Raw genomic sequence first — 20717 nt, forward strand, 5'->3', positions numbered from 1 at the left:
TGGATTTCCTTTTCAGAGTTCGTTTCCTTTATGTATCATGTCCGAATTGGTAGCCTATTGGCACATTGGGATAGCATATGAGACTTTTTGATCATGTCCGGGGTGGCTTATTGCCTGAGCAGTTCGTACTGGGTGAGACGAGATTGTGGATTTAGGATCATTGCAATCTGATTATATAAAGTATATTAAGGAGCGAAGAACATTATTTGGTTCAGAATGAGGTGATGGTTCCTGTCAGGAGTATAGACCTAATGAATTATTGATTCGGCAGTTAGTTATGAATTTCTACACATCTCTCCCGTCGTGGCGGTATTGTAAGAGTTAGAGAAAGACCTATGTATGTCATAAGGTACAATGTGAGCATCAAATTCATGGAATTTCGACTAAATTGATTAGAGAATGTTATTGTGGTCCTGTGAGTAAAGTGGTGCAAGGTGTGAATTCAGCCAAGGTATGCAGTCATGTTTTGGTGCTGCGTGTAGTTATTGATTCGGTGAGCGTATGTTGGAATAGGCCTGGCAGAGAATTCCGGATGTTGGAATTGGGCTCTAAAGCTTATTTGCCAAAGTGAAAAAGGGTATCTTTAGATTTAACGAGCTAGGGTGCCCAGCTGAGTTGTGGTAGCACGGGTAAGTGCTCGAGGTATTAAATAGTGATTTCGGGCAACTCCATCACAGTTCTTAGCACGTTTGAGGACAAACGTATGTTTAAGTGGGAGAGAATGTAATGACTCGACCGTTCGTTTTGAGCTATAGCGCGTCGTTCAACAGTTTGAGGCCATGACCAGCTTCACTTCAGGTATAATGACTTGTGCGCATGGTCGGAATTGAATTCGTGGAAGTTTGGAGTTTATTTGGAAAGAGAATTCTCATTTCGGGAGCTTTAAGTTGAAAGAATGGACTAAGATTGAATTTTTGAGTAAACGACCTCGGATTCGGGATTCGAAGGTTCCAGCAGGTCGTATGATGATTTCGGACTTGGACGTATGTCTAGATCGGGTTTTGGAAGAACCGGGAGCATTTTGGCGCCTATTGTGGAAGTTAGCATTTTGGAAGAATCTCATAAGTTTGGGTTGAAGTGCATTTCACTGTTATCAATACCCGTTTGGGATTCCAAGTCTGGGAATAGCTCCGTATGGTGATTCTGGTATTAGGAGCGCGATCGGAAGTGAATTCGGAGGTCTGTAGGTCATTTTGGAGTCATTTGGCTAAAGATAGAAATTTGATAGTTTTTGAGAAGTTTGACCAGAAGTGGACTTTTTGATATCGGGGTCAGATTCTGATTCCGGAAGTTGGAGTAGGTCCATAATGTCAAATATGACTCGTGTGCAAAATTTGACGTCAATCGGACGTGATTTGATAGGTTTCGGCATCGAATGTAGAAGTTTGAAATTCTAAAGTTCATTAAGCTTGGATTGGAGTGCGATTCATGGTTTTAGCATTGTTTGATGTGATTTGAGGCTTCGAGCAAGTACGTGTTATGTTTTTAGACTTGTGCAGGTGTTTGGTTTGGAAGCCCGGGGGCTCGGGTGTGATCCGAGATAGCTTCGGAGTGATTTGCTAAGAAATAGGATTGCTGGTACTGGTATGATCGCAATTGCGAGTTTCTGTTCGCATTTGCGAGCCTGGGCTTCTAGGGCAAAGTTTGCATTTGCGAAGGATTGGTTTTGCGAGGCTGTCACCTTCGCATTTGCGAAGAATATTGTCGCAAATGCAACCAGGGCAGGGTGGGCTAGGCTTCACATTTGCGAGCCGGATGTCGCAAATGCGACATCTGCGACTTGAACTCAGGGCTTTTTATCCCGAGACTTAGCCCATTTCCTTTATTTCCCACTTGGCCTTAGGCAATTTTTGAGAGAATTTGAGGAGGGATTCCATCATCATCAAAGAGGTAAGTAATTTCTACACATCATAAGTTAAATATATAGATTATGGGTAGATTAACATGTGAAAATTAGGGAAAATCAAGGGTTTTAGATGGAAAACCTAGAATTTGGTAAAAACAAGATTTAACCACGAAATTTATTAGGGAATGGAGTAAAAATCATATATTCTTGATCCTTAGGTTATGGGTAACAATTTTCTTCAAAAAATTTCGGAATCCGGGCACGTGGGCCTGGGGATAAAATTTAGGAACCTTGCATTTAAGGTTGGAAAATTGGTTTAATAATTAGAATATGAACTTTTGAGCATGTATTGACTAGTTCTTATCCTATTTGAATAGTTTTGGATCGTTCGGCTCCAAATTGGAGGTTTGAGCACGTTCTTGAATCAGAATATAGGCTTCGGAGCGAGGTGAGTCTCCTTTCTAATCTTTTAAGAGGGAATTGTCCCCATAGGTGAGTTAATTGGTTATGTGCTCCTATTTGTGGGGGCTACGTATGCACGAGGTGACGAGAGTCCGTGTGTAGCTACTATTATGCTATTGTCCGGGTAGTCTAGGACCCAAAAGCATGTTGTACTTGGAAATATTTGTAATCCTGTTGACGGTTTGAATTGCTTAAATTACATCGGATTTGTAAGTGAATTTCTAAAAGATTGAGCTCATTTTATTGAATTGTAAAAAGAGAATTGAATTTTCCTTGGATAGTTGTTCCCTGATGAAGTCTTGATTAACTGTTTGAATATGTGATTCTATGTGTACCTGCGTCGCATGAATGACTCGCGAGAAGGGTGTTTGTTTATTTTATGTTGTCCGCATCGCATGTATGATTCACGAGAGGGGTAATAGATGCATCTATGGTTCTCGCCGTTCGACCCTCGGCAGTGCACATTTTACATTTATGTTGGATCGGGCCGTACGACCTCGGCATTATATGCATATGCTTGTATTGTTTGCCTGAGATCCTTTAATGTTGATATTTGCCTTTCTTGGCCGGAGATAAAGTGATAAAGATAATGAAAAGTAAATCTTTGGAAATCCATTATTATTTGGAAGTTGTTTACCTGCTATCTGGCTTTATGAATTATAATTGTTGTTTTATAAAATTCTCTGATCTCCTCACATTTTTACTATATTATCATTGGGCCACTAGTAAGTGTCAAAGTCGACCTCTCATCTCTACTTCTTCGAGATTAGACGGGATACTCATTGGGTACACGTTGTTCTTGTATTCATACTACACTTGCTGTGCATTTTTGTTGCACAGGCAGATGTATGTCTAGTGACCTAGTTGGGCGCAGAGGCATGGTTGATACGGAAACTTAGGTGAGCTGCACCTCTTGAGACGACCCGTAGCCAACAGAGTCTCCTTCAGAGTATTGTACTGTATTTTCTTTTCTGTCCAATTTGTATTCCAGGCAGTAGTTGTATTACATTATTTCCTAGAAACTGCTCATGTACTTGTGACACCGGGTTCTGGGATGAATATGAGATATTCTGTATTAACTTCTAGACATTCTTTTATTTATTTTGTAAAGATTATCTTTTACTAGCCAAATTGAAGGAAAATTATAGTTTTCACAATTATTTAAACGAGAATTTAATTAAGTATTTATGGTTGGCTTGCCTGACAGCGGCATCCGGTGCCATCACGACCCTTAGTGGAATTTGGGTCGTGACATTTGAGGTCCGGTAGCACCAAGATATCCTGAATTCTTGTATGTGTTAGTTTTATTATTTTACATGTTTGTTTTATAATTTTATATGTTTGTTTGTAAATTAAATAATTAATTTTTGTAATTATATAATATTTAATTATTAAATTTTCACATATGGGTTCCAGGCTCGATATTTGAGGCCCAATAGCACCAAGATATCCTGAATTCTTGTATGTGTTAGTTTTATTATTTTATATGTTTGTTTGTAAATTAAATAATTAATTTTTATAATTATACAATATTTAATTATTAAATATTCCCATATGAGTTCCAGGCTTGATATTTGAGGCCCAGTAGCACCAGAATATCCGAAAAATATTATTCTTTTCTCATATTATTTTCTTACGATCGTTGATTATAATTGGACAGAGTTTGTGTTTGATATATCAATTATTTTGACGTATTTTTGAGTATAAGAGATACTTAAACTACATGGATACTACGCTAAAAGGCACTACATTTTATTACACTAAAAGGCAATACATTTTACTACCCTAAAAGGGCACTATATTACTAGTCTTTAAGCAAATAAATAATATCAACCAGATAAAAACAACAAATACATTTAATCACAAAACATTCAAGAAAATATATATACAACAATAAAAAAAAACTTATTTACATTTTTTTAACAAATAATAACGATTTCTCTATTTTTATATATTTGTTTAGCACACTAATATCTACGTCCGGATAAAAATAACATACCAATTTAATTGCAAAAAACACACAAAACAACATAGAACACATGTAAACCAACTAATATCAATTTTTATACGAGTTTCGGCAAAAACTAAATCGGAATACCTCGATTTATGTTTTTTGAAAAGTTGAAAAATTGAAGATTTGAGTCCGAAATGAACAACCCACAACGAGAGAAGCCCTTAACTAGGATGTGGGACCAACACTCTTTACTTTTTGTGGGACGTGTGGGATCCACTCTAGTTTTTTGGGTCGTTAATTGGGGGGGGGGGAGTGGGTAAACAATTTTGTTATGAACGTGGGGGAAGGGAATGAGACGGGTATTTGAATATGCAAAACGTGGTTTATTAAAGCGTTTTATATAAAGCGCTTTATCAAACCACGTTTTATCTAAACGTCTTATTAGCTTCAGGTAAAGCGTGGTTTGAAAAGGCATTTTATATAAAACTTGGTTTTGAAACGCGCTTTACCTTAACGTCCCAAACGGACATTAAGGTAAAGCGCGGTTTAAAAGCGCATTTTATATACATTGGTCACCAAAAAAAATTTCTGCCTATTTCGGTATTTTGAGTCTAAAAGAACCACAATTAGGTTCCGGACTCATGTGCAAGGTCACATATTGCTGTTAGTTTTTTAACGTATGTTGTGTTTTCTGTTATTTGGACTAAATGCGCTCAACTTTTACAAATTGAGGATAGTTGGTGCTCAAAGTTATATTTGGAAGACAAAATTAAACTTACCCTTAAGATAAGGGATAATTTTGGCAAGTTTTCTTTCTAAGTTTTTAACACAGTAAAAGAATCAGGAAAGGATATAGTGATGCATTAAAAATTATTTTTAGCATTAGTACAAAACTTCATAATTTTCCTATATAGTAGCATAAGAATTTTTCTTTCAAAAGTCTCAAGTTTTCATTCCATCATCTCCGGTTATAATTAATTTCAGTTCTCTACCAAAGACCTTTATGAATTATAACCACCAAACAAATACAACTAATATTTAGAAACTTCATTGGATTCTTGTGTTCGTAATTTAACCTTTTCAGTTATAAGAAACAAAAATCATTATTTCCCCTGTATGGTCATGATATTAGTAATGTAGTAAATCCCATTTTCAAGTTTTAAGTTTTAATTTTAACTTTTTAAGTTTTCGATAGTAAATTTTTTTCTAATATTTTACAAAATTGAATTAAACTATCCAAATTTTCATATATGTCAATAAAATTTTTGACAACAAGAATCAAGATAGTGTATTGAAACAAATGCTTTAACATTTTATCAGCTTGAAATTTTTTTTACCAATATAAATAAAAATTTCTAATATCAAAGCTTTGGGAACCTAAAGTTACTATTTTAGTGTTCTTATCCGTGAAGTGTGAACCGGTCATGGGAACGCTTCTCTATAATATGAATCATATATATGATGATTAGTTCCTACAACACCCTTCTTGGCAATATCTCTATTGTAGGAAATCTACAAAATGGAAATGTTTTCATTAAAAGTAACAAAGTTCTAAATTGACTAAAAGTCCAAACATAGGTAAAACAAAGAACCTAAACACAACATGAATGCTGCATGTGTAGACTTCTCTAGCCCCTTCCGATATAAAAGGGCATCTCCATTAGCATTAATAGCGCTAAACAATTACATAGTTGTAAACTTTGTCCTAATCCTCATTTTGTGTTATGGAGTGAAGTGGATCAATATCAATAATGAAATAATCAGATAAACAACTCTATATTCATATTTTGAGATGTTTATATAATATTTGTGTAGTTAATAATTAGTCGAATAGCTTGACATATATCTCTATTTATTCGATTTTGGCATCCCGGTCCCCCTACTTTACGAAGTTTCATCCAAACACATTTACTTGTTTAAATATATTATTTTAAATACTTTGACTATTTATTGAGTTTCAGGGGCGGCTTAACAGTATCCGGGGCCTAAAGTCAAACTTCAACGAAGGGCCCTAAGTTTTTTCATATTTAAAAACTCATTTAATAAAATTTTATTTTGAATTTTATTTTTTTAGTTTTTTGAGATGTAAGTTTTTTAATAATTTATTTATAATCGATTTCTTAACTATGATTATATATATATATATATTTCTACTTTCTAGAGTTATTATTCAATTCTTTTAGGATTTTCAGATTTTCTAAAACATCTTTGTTAAACTCGCACCAACTTCTTCTTCTTCTTGGATTCCATTCTCTTCTAGCTCAATTATATTAGTAATTCGTTTATCTACCATAAATTCTTCCTTTTTTTGGGGATTGTATTAAAGTTTCAATTCTTCTCTCTTTTTTGGTATTTTTAACATGCGGATTCATATTTCTTTGTTGACATATTAAAATTCTAATAAATTAAAAAAGATAATACATATACTTACAAACAAAAGATATTAATTTTTTTTTAGATGAATGTAATAAAAAAAGTATAGAACAATTGAACCTAGTTTAACAAATAGTCATAGATAACTTGATATTACTTTTGCTATTTCAATATTTTTGGTGCAATGCCGGGAAAGTTTGACAAAAAAAGAGTTCGAAATTTCTTTCTACTATCATATTTGGCAGAATATTTTATGAGACAGTGGACTTATAAGTCTAGAAAGGCTAAAAGGAATATAAAAGATTAAATAAAAACTAGTTTAAAGAGAAAGTAATAAAAGTAACACGGGTCTTGTGATAATAATCATAAAATATAAAGGAGACAAAAATATATTCACACGTAAGTTACTATTTTTATTCCCAAAATATCTTTATCGGTCCCATAATTTCCTTATTTATGAAAGATATACCTTTTTTTATATATACTAAATATATATTAAAAAAAACAAAAAAAAAACTAACAAAGCTAGATTATCCCCCTTCTCCCCCGCCCCCTTTCTTCTCCCTGTATCAGAAGACGATGTTAACCCCGCCTTCTTCCCAATCTCCTCATCCCCCAAGCCCCAAAAATGTCACTCTAATATGTAACTGAAAATCAGTTTCCTAAATTACTGCAAAATAGGAAATAGACAAAGCTTGACGGCAAAGAAGTTCTAAATTATTTTTCACTTTTCTCATACCCAAATTTTCAAGAACCCAAGAAAAAAAGCTGGTTACTGCAGGTGCTCACTGTTTGGGGGTGAAGATTCACTGATTTTCGTTTAGCAAGAGAATGTTTTCCTATTCCTTCTCGTTTTTATTTTTCTTTATCATTATTAATTTCTTTCCTAATCTCCCACCTTAATGCAGAGGACAATGAAGAGGCAATGGAGGCCTGCCATGTCTCGTTGTACACTTGGCTTCCTGGTCTTTGGTTTGGTGGCAGTGGGTGGGGGTTCGTGTGGAGAATCGGTGGTGGCGAGTTGGATTATGAGAAAAATATGAAGGTTGTGATTGATAGTTTGAAATCGAATGTAGCGCTATCAGTATCTACAAAGTATTTGTATATATGTGTGTAACTATATCAGATATTTCGGTGGTCTTCTCCGGCGAAACTTTCAACAGAAAAATGGGCCACTCAAGCAAGCTTATGAAATCCTCTTCTTTGGCCACTTTTTCTTTTTTTCTTTTTTTGTCCATGTAGAATTAATTAAATTAATATAATTAATTTAAAGAAGGAAAGAAAGGACTAGTAGATGAATATAAACAAAAAATGATAATGGAAATGGTATGGGTTTGATGTGTCATCCACATCAAACAAGTGAGAAAACACATTATGAGAGATGTTTAAAATTGAACGAGTAAAAGTGTATGTTAGCATAATAATTATGTGCCCGGTATTTTGAAGGAAATATCTTACATATACACTTTTATTATTGTTGATTACTAGTGGTTAGGAAATTATGAAATGAAGGTACAACATTGTGTTGATGGTGAAATATTGTTCATTTACAACAAACAATCACATATGTGATGTTTAAGTTGTATAATGAACATGTCATCATGAACAACAGCTTAATGGAGCTTCTACGAATAACAGATGCTTGTAGGAGACGTTTGACAAAAAAAATGTTATAGTAATTAATTTTTTTATATGCTCGGGTTAATTATGAGGCATTTCACGAGTGGGGCGCTTGAGTTTGGTATGCTCAACAATTATTTTGAATTAGCTATTCTAACTCATTCTAGTACTTGGTAGAAGCACTTAAATATACAATAATTTAAATATTATTATTTTTTACATAATAGTCTCTATACAACTCTCGTGAATAATGATCTCTATACTATTTATCACATTACAATTTTTACCCTATTATAATCCCATATATAAACCAAAAGTCCTCAAATTTTAAAGATATTGTGCCCGATATTGTACTTACTCTTTATATCTCGTTTGTTTTTATTCTTTCCCCTTCTATTTATTTTGTGGTTATTGTATTATCTTAGTCATGGTAAATATGTTCACTATGTATGATATTTTTTTTTGTTTAACCATTCAATATCTAATATTGTTGATTGACTGACTTGAATTCGCATAGCTTAGAGCATATTAAAAGGGATAGTGCTTCTTACCATAAATTTCTCTATTCTCGAAAGCTCAAATCCACAATATAATATCTGATTAACGGGTGAACAAATCTTTGTTCCACCACATCACTTGGGAGTGATAATTGTATTCAAAATACCTTACTACAAAAATCAATAGAACTATCGCAAAATTGTATTTCTGAAAAAATGCTCTAATAATTGAACTTTCTTAATTTCAAAAGGTGAAAATGTAAATCAGTGAACATCCTATCTTATATAAAGCCGGTTTGGATTAGCTGGTTGTAAATAGCTTATAAGTTTGAAGTGCTGAAACTGATTTTTTAAATAAGCATTTATGTGTTTGGTAGACAAGTGATGATAAGTTGTTCTTTTATTAAAATGACTCAAATATTCTTAAAAACTTACAAAAGCTTATAAATTAAAAAGTTTCTTTGAAAAGAAAAAGAAGAACATCGAATATGAAATGAAAAGAAAGTTAGAAAATTTATTTTGGGAAAAATATTTTATGAATTAGAAAATATTATCAAGGATAAAATAGTAAAAACCTTGTTCAAACTAAAAGTGCTTATAAGCTAAAAAAACCATAAGTTGGAGGTGACCAACTTATGACTTATGACTGATTTTAGCTTATAAACACTTGGCTTATAAGCATTTTGGGTATTTACCAAACGGATAGATAAACCAAAAAATATTTGTAAGCCAGTTTGACCAGCTTATAAGCTTTAACTAAACACTCTTTACATATTACAATTACTGTAATCAACAAAAAACATCAATAATTAGGGATCCACAAATAGCTGATCCACATATGCAACAAATTTTTATCATATATTAACCACTGATCCTATAGTTCAATACATTTGCTTTAAGCTAGGTACATCATCTTCAGTCTCATCTAGGAAATTAAGGGAGTGGCCATAATACTTCTCTGCTTCCTGCCTTACAAAAGCTGAAAGATCCGTTTCTTCGTTCGATTCCAAACCGTTTATTAATAGTTTAAAGGTCAACTTATCGGGATCACATCCTCTCAACTTCATCAAGTAAAAGACCTCCAGTGCAAGACTAGAGAGATTAAATTTCAATAAACTTTCCAACAATGCATAAAAGCCTTCAATGTCAGGTGGTAAACTACTATCCATTTTCAATGCCATGATAAGATACTTGATCTCTTCAAGAAATCCGTTGCTTCCCAAACAGGACACCATTTCAGCATACAGTTTGAGTTGTGGCCTATACGATATCTCCGTCTGAACTTCCTCAAATACCTATATCAGGGTATGGTAATAATTAGGAGCTGCCAACATTGTGGTAAACTGGTAATCAAGAAAAAATTAATGAATCCATAAGTACAAAGCAAGTGTGATGTAAAAGTTCCAACTACAACTAAACATCGCCAAGACTTTGTCAATACAATGTCCATGTTTTTCTACAATCTCGCCTATCATAAAACTGAATCAGAAACAACCAATCAAAGCACAACTTGGGGAAAAAAATGAAACACAGAGAAGAAAAAAGGTAGGTGAACTAGAAAGTACATAAGAGCAGGAAAAAATGAAAAGAATGATCATGCTAAGCTCCCCTCTAATTTGCTACGAGAAGGATCTCCATCTGGGATCACATAAATAAGTCTCATCTGAAGACAGCATAAAGGAGTCACATGCCATCTTGGAGGAATAAGATGACTGCATCATTAGTTAAAGAATGCTTCCTCACGTTTTCGAATCCCTGCTCCCTCTCCCACTCTAAGAAAACCCAAAACCTCTAGACGAACTCCAGTACATCACCACACCTGCACTCTCCAAAGCAATTCACAATTGTCGAGAGTTGACGTCATTGGTCCAAGACTCCAAGTTAACTAACTTGTCAAGATATCACTCTACACCTGACTATTCAAGTTCGCAATATATTCCAATTGACCTACTAAGTCAACACCCCACGGTTTTCCAGTTAGCATATAATTATCATGTAAGCGCCATATCCCTTTCAAATTAGCATTGTGCATTGCAAGTGACCACTATCAAAGCTGGTACTATCTTATCATTACTAGTGATATAATCAATTTGGCAGAAGGCGTGCACCCAAATTTAATCATGTCGCATGAATTCATGATAACACCATGATGCAGTTAGTTTTTCCTTACAGCGGAAGCAAAAGATAAAGTCAATTCGACATACTCAACTTAACATTCACCACATCAAGTTTTAGTTATCCTGGTCAGAAACTCTTATATGAAGATTTAAAAATTACTTTGATTGTCAGGTATACAGATGCAAAAATCAAAATGAGTTGAAAATCTATCCGATAGGCAATTACTCCCTCCGATTCACAATAAGTGACCAATTTGTTTTTAGCACATCCATTAAGAAAATACTAAATTCTATACATAAATACCTACTATGACTAAACTACCCCTAATTAAACATTTAATGTGAGGAGTAAGAAAACTTTTTAGGTATATGTACATAGGGGTTATTTTGTAAAAACAAATTGAATTCTTTCTTGATTACATAACTGGACACTTATTTTGAACCAAAATGAAAAAGCAAATTGGTCACTTATTGTGAACCGGAGGGAGTAACATCCAGTATCATGTACTGATTGATGGAAAATTGATCTTGTGAAACAATAAGAAGCAAAGGTGGTTGCGGCCAAGATCAAGAACAGAAGTCGAGTATAGAGCTATGATGTTGGTGGTTTGAGCTTATATAGTTGAAACAATTACCTAAGAATCTGAAAGTTCGGAAGATAAAACAAATGAAATTGAATTTGTGATAATCAAGTCACGCTACAAGTGTTGCCAAAGGCTCATTTAAGGCACGCTTAAGCCCTGAAGCTCAGAAAAGGTCAAGGAGGGCGCTTCGCCTAGTTTAAGATGCGCTTTAGTGTAGGCAAGGCACTAAGGCGTGCACCTCAATGCCCATGAGTTCTATTCTTGAACTGGGAGGTACTAAACAACAAGTATTATCAGCAAACAAGTGTATTAGTTGCTGAGGAAAACATTAGGAGTGAATTTGTTTCTTTTTTCTTGAATTACATGTGTATTTTTTTCCCCTTAGTTGCGCCTTTTTTAATAAAGCCCGCACTTTAGTTGCGCTTTGCGCTTAAAGCCCCAATTTGTTTAATCCAGCATTACATGAGAGGCCCCCATAAATTGAGATTGATTTTCACTTTTTCTTGTAGAAAAGTACAAATTGGACTTCTCTGCTAGTTCTGTTTAGCTCATACATTCATCAAAGCACTCAAAGGACCTGAAATAATAGATGAGGCAAGATTGGAACCCCTATATATAATTGCCTAGTGGTCGATGAGGTGGGAGGAAAACTATGAGGTCTCGGGTTTATATTTCAACGGGGCTAAAAAACACTAGGTGATTTCTTCCCATTTGTTTAATCATAGTGGGTAGAGTTACTCGGTACTTGCATTGGAGGGAGATAGCAGGTACCCTATGAAATGGTCGAGGTGTGCACAAACTGGCCCAGACACCATCGTCATAAACAAAAAATTAAAAGAATATGATGTTCCATTTTGAAAGGGAACATTACAGAATCACCAAATTCATTGCATTACTACAGGCGAATAGAATATTCGAACATTCCAAAGGATATTGCGGAATATTTTACATTTAACCATCGGATTACTACTAACATTGTTAGGCATAAAGAACAATTACATAACTAATTTCGACATTGTTCGCAGCCTTATACTCCTATATGTGGAACTACATTTATGCATAGTGCACCTGTCAGAGGCAGATCTAGAATCTAAACATGATTCCATCTTTAAGGTTTTAGTGTGAACACAATTTTTTTTATAAGGACAAAACATTGAGTTCAACACTTTTACTTCTAAAATTATGGGTCCAGATCTAATATTAGTTGAAACTGTAGTAGTGTTCACGTATATATCTAGGCTTTGTGCTGAAAATACTAGATTCGGATGACCACGTTGACCAAGAGTTGAATCCGCCACCGCATAGTAGCAACCCAAAAAAGGTCTCTTGTTTCTTCTTGTTTCACATCTCCTATTTTGCCTGATCAATCTATCTATTAAGTATTGACCCAGATTCAATAGCTGGACTTTGGTGTCATGAAAGAAAAATGTCTGCCTTCCATTTCTGGGATAGCATCTTGAAAAATCTATATTTCCCGGAAATATAGGTCCTTATTGGTCCAGCTCAAATTTTTTTCCTCAATTTTCGTCTCCAGAATTAACCTCATAATTGACTGGAAACCCCAAATTGTTCAGTTCCATCTTAACTATCTGCCTTGAGCTGCCAGGAATCTTCGAAGTAACCTTTTTATGTATAAACCCAATTGTTTTCTTAGTTTTTTTATCACTCCTTTTACCATTTTGACGCCAACGCTTCATTGGGCGATGTACTGATGCCCTTTCATATTGAAGGAGGCAAATGAGAACTACAATGGACATAGCAATTAGGGCTTTTTTTGGTTCTTTGAGTTGGAAGTTTACTTGAAGGAAATGCAAATTCCAAGGAGCCACAATTACAGCATTGTAAAAATAGAAATTCGAAAACAAAGAATTTGTGGATAGAGTCATTGAAACGACTGACCTTGAGAGCTAAGAGGCATTGGTTCTGGCGGATGAGTTCGCGAAGAACGGCAATTAAGTCATTCTTGAGCAAACGCGTGATCTTGCTATTAAACACCTGCTCCAGCGCGGATTCACCGTTTTGTTTAGCCCGCTTCAGTGCCTGAACAGCTTGAATTGCTTCAATACTGAGGTTTCTCCCCTTTTGTAAGGGCTTTCGATTTTTGCTCCTATCTCTCATGCTAATTCTCATATTTCTACATTTAGACCTAGTCCTAGACGCTATTGAACTGAATACGGTATTGGATTGAAGTCGCCGGCCGTTATTCCCTGTGTCGAGCGGATACGCGGTAAACCTCGCACATTGGGACCAGCTACTCATTGTAATACGAGAGAGAGAGGGGGAGAGAGGACCTCTCTGTTCTCTTGTTAGAAAGAACTCTGGTTGTAGCGTAAGTGTTGTCTTTTTGAAATAGCAGGGGTTATATATGGATAAGGCCCCGGGCTCCCGATCCAAATGACCGGAAAGTTCAAGCAAGAAATCTGTCATGACAAAAATATACATACACCAATAAGCTTAAAAATAGATGGACTTAATTTTTTACCCTCGTAACTTATTTAGAAAATTAATGGTGGTACCGAAGTATCTTAATGTCAAAAGTAATTGCTTATGATGCAAGCGGGAGGCAGCACTTATTTAAAAAATCAATAGTGTCACTGAAATATTCTATTTGTGCACTGGGACATACACAAAATTTTTTATAAATGGTGTCAAATAATTTGAATTAATCAGATCTCAATTATTAAGAGCGTTCATTATTATGTGCATTTGTTTTATTACCATTAAACAGAGGTGGATGCAATTATAATTTCGAATTCATTTGAATGTAATATTTCAACACGGAGTATAAAAACTATATAAAAATTCACTTAAATTGTAACAAATAAAATGCGAGCACATACTTTAAAAAAAAGCAATGGGTTCAATGATTAGAATCTTAAAGATCGAGCTCGCAACAGTTAAATCCTGAATGTGATTATGCCATGAAAGACAACCAATATTATAATATCTAAATCTAGTAACACATATAACACTATTAAAATTCACCTAGCGTATACAATTTTATTTTAAATCCTTGATAGTATAAATCATTTTTCGTTTCAAGCGTATACAACACACTTATTGTTACGCGGCGCCTGTCTGAGATTCCTTGAAAAGACAAAGTAAGGCTAAGCAACCAATATTCGTATAGTTACTATCCGCCAAATGGGGTCCCCTCCGTACGCTAGATGAGATTGTCAGTGCCGTATGAGAAAACCAATGTCAATAGCAATTGAGAGAACAGAAAAGAGAATTAAGAATGAAAGAAAGCTTGATTGCATTAATGAAAGCTATTACAGAAAAGCAACACGGTATCAATGAGGAGAGACACCAGTACAGAGAATTATTTGCTTGCTAAAAAGTTTAGTTGCTTGATCCCCTAAATGATGCTTAAAAAAAATAAACCAAAGTTACAGGACTTGACTTAACTAAGCTAGAGAGACATAATGGAAATACATGAAATAAAACTACTCTATATTTATAATGAAAGAGACTTAGATTCCTACAGGGTAGAAGTATGTCCGTTGACAGCAACCTTGTCTTTAGCATTAGAGTCTGCGTGCGCGGAGCTATTGATATCTTCCTGTGGCTGGGCACTAGCGAGGGCTATCGGTGGGGCGACATTTGTACATGCGCGCTTGTCACTTGGCGTGGCCAAGACCACGGCGCCTTCGACACCTTACTTGCAAGACAATCATCGATCAGGCTCTTGTAGGCTTTGAGGTTTGTTCCCCTCTCCCAAGTATTCTCCTCTACATCAGAGCCCTGCCATTTCACCAAGAACTCTTGGTGATCTTTCCTTGAAGCATGAACTACTCTATCATCAAGAATAACTTCTACACGCCTTTTCCAAGTTGAATTAAGTCCTCGAATACTGAGTATTGTGAGTTAGCTCCGTGAAGGATCCTCCATGTCTTCCCGAAAAGGTTTTAGAAGGCTGACATGGAAGATTGGTTGAATCTTCTACCAGACTGGGGTATCCACCCGGTATGTAACTTTCCCAATGTGCTTCTCAATGGACAAGGGTCCAATATATTTTTGCAATAGGCGGGGATTATGGACCCCTTCAAACAAGTATCACTTTGGGATTTTCACCATCACTTTGTCTCCTACTTGGTATTCAACAAAACGACGATTTTGATCAGCATGCTTCTTCATCTGCTTTTGGCCTTTGACAAGATAGTTATGCACTATCTCCAAATTCCGCTTCCATTTCTTCGAGAAGCTAGTAGGTCGAGGAGATTTCGACATGTTTGGGCATTCATAGTGTGTGGGAGTAGCAATTGCTGTCCGATAACAATTTCAAAAGCACTTTTGTTTGTATTAGAGTTCTTTTGTGAATTGAAACACAGTTGAGCAGCATCCAGAAACTTCACCTAATTCTTCTACGATCCGATAACAAAATGGCGGAGATATTCCCCCAGTATGCCATTGAGCCGCTTTGTCTGGCCATCAGATTGCGGATGGAAACTTGAACTATGGCTCAATTTGGACCCGAGGCACTTAAAGAGCCGAGTCCAAAAGTTGCTAGTGAAGCGGGAGTCGCGATCACTAACGATGTCTGTAGGCAGACCCTAATATTTGATAATATGAGAGAAGAAGAGTTGAGTTGTATCTCATGCTGATATATATTGTGGGGCTGCTATAAATGTAACATACTTGGAAAACCGATCCACCACAACCACGATAGTTGTAAGATCTCTGACCTTGGGCATTCCAGTGATGAAATCCAGCGAAACGCTTTCCCAAGGTCTTGTTGGAACATATAATGACTCCAAAAGCCCCGCTTGTGTCAAGCGGTCTGACTTGTCTTTCTAATATACTAGGCAAGTCTTCACATACTGAGCAACATCATCAGCCATTTGAGGCCAATAATAAGCACGACACAACAACGCCATGGTGCGTTCTTCACCTGGGTGGTCGGCCCACAAGGTATCGTGGCATTCCATCAGAAAAGTCCTTCGTAGATCTCCTCCTTTAGGAACATAAAGTTAGTTCTCTTTCACCTTCAGGAACCAGGGGCAGCTCAATACTATTGGGGGCCTAAAGCCAAACTTCCATAAGAGGCTTTTAATTAGTTTTTATAATAATTTTTTTTTCATATATATTATTTATTTGAAATATAATTTTCTACCTTTTTCAGATGCAAAATTATGAATATTTATTTTATAATCAATTTCTTCTAATAGTTATTTTTCAATTGATAATATATTTAATCCATTTTAATCTCTTGCACCATGGTTGATCTTAAGTAAGATTTTATCAATTTTAATTTAAAAAAACTTCTTTCAAATTTCTAGTTTGTGATCGAGGACGACCCGAGACAACTGTTATAGGAACTGTTACCATTATTCTATATGCAATATAAGCATTCGATAAAGAATCAGGTCTTTTTATTGGATTAAGTATATCAATTAGAGTACTATTATTTCTTCCTTTTGAGATTGTATCAAAGATTCAACCTTTTTTTCCTTAAGTTTTGAATAACCGAATTCATACTTTACATTTGGCATATTTAAATTTTAATAAATACTAAAAGGATAATATATGCGTACGTATTGAAAATATCAAGAAAAATAAACGTAGATGAAAACTAGTACTAAAAAGTTGGAATAGAAGAACCTGATTCATTAATTTGATGTGAAAATAAATATTTGTTGCTTTCAATTGGTAGGCTTTAGCTTGATTGAAGAAAATTACGGAACAATATGATCTCTTGAAGGCACAAAAAAAAAATAACAATAGTAACATTTGGTGAGAATTGAGAAAGATTAAAAAAGAAAATTGAATATTGTGCAAACCAAGAAAGGAAGTGGAAAAGGTTTACATAATATTTAATGAGAAAATAACTAAAGAGAAAAGAATAATCACTTGATTTCTTCCATAAAATTTGCATTTATACGTTAGGAGCCCATTTTTAAGAAACGAAAATATCTTTATTTATTTGTTTTTTACCAAAATAATAAAAGTACAAATACTTAATTAAAAAATTATAGAGTAAAAAATGGGGCCCCTAAAATTGGGGGCCTAAAGTTTGAGCTTTAAAGGCTTTACCCAAAAGCCGGCACTGTCAGGAACCCATCTTTCATATAGAATTGGCTAGTCTTGCCCTATCCTACCAAATCGACCAAATATTGTGCAGTAGGATCCTTTGGGAGTAGATCTTATATATGGTCTCTTATAGTGGTGGCCATTTCGCTCCACCTTAGGGTGGGGAGTAGGCATACCAATGTTAAGTCAGCCCTCCGACTGAGCGCATCAGCAACTTGGTTAGTCTTCCCACTTGTTTACTCCAAGTTAAAGTGAAATTTCGCTAGGAGTTCTTGCCACCTGGCTTGGCGGCCATTCATCTTTGGTTGGGTCATGAAATGGCTAATAGTTGTGTTGTCTGTCTTGACCAAGGACGGGGTTCCTAGCAGATAGTTCCTCCAAAGGCGTAAGCAATGGACGACATGCAATAATTCTTTTTCGTGGGCGGCATAGCGGCGTTATGCATCCTTCAACTTCCGGCTCTCGTACGCCACTGGATGCCTTTCTTATAGCAAGACTCCGCCTAAAGCATAGTCAAAGGCATCCGTTTGTACTTCGAACGGCTTAACCAAATCAGGGAAGGCTAAGACGGGGCTACTAGACATAGCCACTTTCAATGCATTGAAGGCCTCCGCTTGCCTGGGACCCCAATCCCAAGGCGTGACCTTCTTTAAGAGTTTTGTCAACGACACTGCAATGAGAGAGTAACTTTTCACAAACTACCGATAAAAGTTGCACATGCCAAGGAACGCCATCAACGCGTGGATATCTTTAGGTGGCGGCCAATCTGTGATAGCCTAAATTTTCTGTTGGTCCACCTTGATCCTCCCTTCCACGATGACATGTCCAAGAAAGTCAATTTGTTTTTGAGTGAAGGAGCACTTGTATAGTTTCACATATAATTCGTGCTCTTGCAGTCAGGCTAGGACCTTCCTCAGGTGCTCTAGGTGTTCCTCTAGTGTTTTGCTATATACCACAATGTCGTCCAAGTAGACCACTATAAATTCGTCAATTTACTCTCGAAAGACTTGGTTCATCAGGGTGCAAAATGTGGCTGGAGCATTAGTCAAGCTGAATGGCATGACCGGAAAGTCGTACGCCCCGTATCTTGTCATACAGGCCATCTTGTGTTCGTCTCCCTCCGCAATCCGGACTTGCCAGTAACCTGTCTTCAGGTATATATTGGTGAACACTGTAGCACCACCCAGTTTATCAAACAAGTCGGCCATTATTGGGATAGGGTACTTTTTCTTCACGGTGGTTTTATTTAGGGCCCGATAATCCACACAAAGTCGTAGGGTGCCATCTTGATTCTTTTGGAATAACACAAGGGACCCATAAGGGGACTTGGAGGGCACAATAATCCCCGTGTCTAGAATTTTCGTCAACTGTCTCTGAAGCTCGGTGAGTTCGGTTTATGACATTCTATAAGGTGCCCGGGAAGGTGGCTTCACACCCGACACCAACTCAATCTTATGGTCCATGATGCGCCTAGGCGGGAGTTGCTTTGGCATGACGTCTTAAAACTCATTTAAAACTTCCTTAGAAGCTCCTTCATGGGTGCATGAATGGGACCCGAAGAGCATTCAATATCTTTAATATAAATGGCAGCCAGGAACGTAGGTTCATGTCTTTTGACTCCCTTCCTCAACTGTAAGGCTGATATGTTCTTCGCGACTATCTTTATGGATGTGCATGGGATAATACAGGGCTTGGCCCCGTTGGCCTCCATCATCAGCAGCATACCTGCATAAGGTACATGAATGGTGTTGGTTTGCCTCATGAATTCCAATCCAACTATCAGCTCAAAGTCATCTATGATCACCACACGCAAGTTGAATTTTCCTTCATAAGAACCCAACTTCACTAGCACTCCTTTGGCTATTCCACCCACTGGCTGAGGCGGTGAGTTGATAGCTTTGACACGACCTCTACCCTTTCCCACAACTAGACCAAGGCGCTCTACCTGAGTTGAGGCTAAGTAGTTGTGAGTAGTGTCTGTGTCTATCATCACCTCGATGGGTTTGCCATTAACTTTCATCTCGACGAACATCAAGGTCTTCTCTTGGTTAAGAGGAGGCCCCTCACCCACCTTATTTTTTCCTTTCTTGGTGGTTGGGCATGGGTCATTCTTCTTAGGGATACCAACACTGGTTCTCGCTAAGGCCTCAGAAATAGAACAAACAAGTGTGTTGAAGGCACCTATTGGTTATGTCTGGTCAGTATCATCTAAGTCGTCATCTGTCCCATCATCAAAAGTTTGATGGGCGTTCATCTGCACCTGTGGGCATTCATTGTTCCAATGTAGCCCGCTGCAATAACGGCATCCTGAAGGGGGCTTCCTCCCCCGATTATTGTTGTGAGATGCAACACTATTGCTACATGAAGGATGAGTCTTAGATTTGGTTGCACTCCGATCTCCTCCACTTCTGCTAGGGCCACCATTGCTAGGTTGGCCTCCTTTGTATCCTCCACGAACATGTGGTTGAGGCCTATACTTTCGAGTTTCCAATTAATAGTCCCCAAGGCATTTCGCTGCTTGGATCGCCTTGGGTAAATTGTCTACCCTTTGTCTTTGCAGCTCCATACGAGCATAAGGTTTCAAACCTTCCAGGAACGTGAACAGTTTGTCTTTGTCCCCCATATCCTATATGTGCAGCATGAACACGGAGAATTCCCTCACGCAATCTCGCACCGACTTGATCTGGTAGAGCTCCCGTAGCTTTCTCCGTGCATTGTACTTAACATTTTTGGGAAAGAACTGTTGGCGTATGGCTGCCTTAAGTTCTGCCCATCTCTATCTTTACCTACCGTAATGGCTTCGTATTTCACCTGCCACCAGAGTTTAGCATCACCCTGAAGATAAATGGTAGTAGTTGCTACCTTTTTTGCCTCTTCTAGCTCCCCCATGACATCAAAGTACTGATCGCTGTTGAAGATGAAGTTCTCCACTTCCTTGGCATTCCGAGCTCCATTGTATGGTTTTGGCTTAGGGATCTTAAGCTTTTGTGGCATAGGGGCGAGGTTCATAGCACCCCCGATCTGGTTTTCGCCTGCTCGAAGTAGGCCTTGTAGTGATGCATTGACAACTTTGAGCTGGCCTGTCAAGTTATCTATAGTTTGCTGCATGGTAGTCACTCTGTCTGCCTCTTGTGCCCTATAGGCTAAATCCTTAGTCTGCTCATGTTGGAGGCCCTCGAATTTACCAAAAAATTCGGTTGCCTCAATGGCTGCCGTTTGCTGGTCTCCTTCAGA

The 20717-nt window shown here is 36.8% G+C and overlaps 1 protein-coding gene and 1 long non-coding RNA gene across 2 annotated transcripts; one reads left to right on the forward strand and one right to left on the reverse strand.

The window, feature by feature from the left end:
* Positions 1 to 7201: 7201 nt before the first annotated feature.
* On the forward strand, positions 7202 to 7889 carry LOC142180663 (uncharacterized). The gene is made up of 2 exons (XR_012709291.1): positions 7202 to 7416; positions 7544 to 7889. It is a non-coding gene; the product is annotated as an uncharacterized LOC142180663 (long non-coding RNA).
* Positions 7890 to 9591: 1702 nt separating this feature from the next.
* Positions 9592 to 13875, reverse strand: LOC107783783 (pentatricopeptide repeat-containing protein At1g62350-like). Its single transcript, XM_016604802.2, has 2 exons — positions 13353 to 13875; positions 9592 to 10047 (listed from the first exon to the last, which is right to left on the reverse strand). The coding sequence occupies exons 1-2, from the start codon at positions 13710 to 13712 to the stop codon at positions 9634 to 9636; spliced, it is 774 nt and encodes a 257-aa protein (XP_016460288.1). The 5' UTR covers positions 13713 to 13875; the 3' UTR covers positions 9592 to 9633.
* Between the last annotated feature and the right edge of the window lie 6842 nt (positions 13876 to 20717).

Source organism: Nicotiana tabacum, chromosome 5 (genome assembly GCF_000715075.1).
Source record: "Nicotiana tabacum cultivar K326 chromosome 5, ASM71507v2, whole genome shotgun sequence".
NCBI lineage: Eukaryota > Viridiplantae > Streptophyta > Magnoliopsida > Solanales > Solanaceae > Nicotiana > Nicotiana tabacum.

Coding starts and splice junctions, on each gene's coding strand:
- LOC107783783 (XM_016604802.2), bottom strand. CDS start 13,712: ATGAGTAGCTGGTCCCAATGTGCGAGGTTTACCGCGTATCCGCTCGAC. Junction 10,048..13,352: donor AATGCCTCTTAGCTCTCAAG/GTCAGTCGTTTC, acceptor ACCCTGATATAG/GTATTTGAGGAAGTTCAGAC.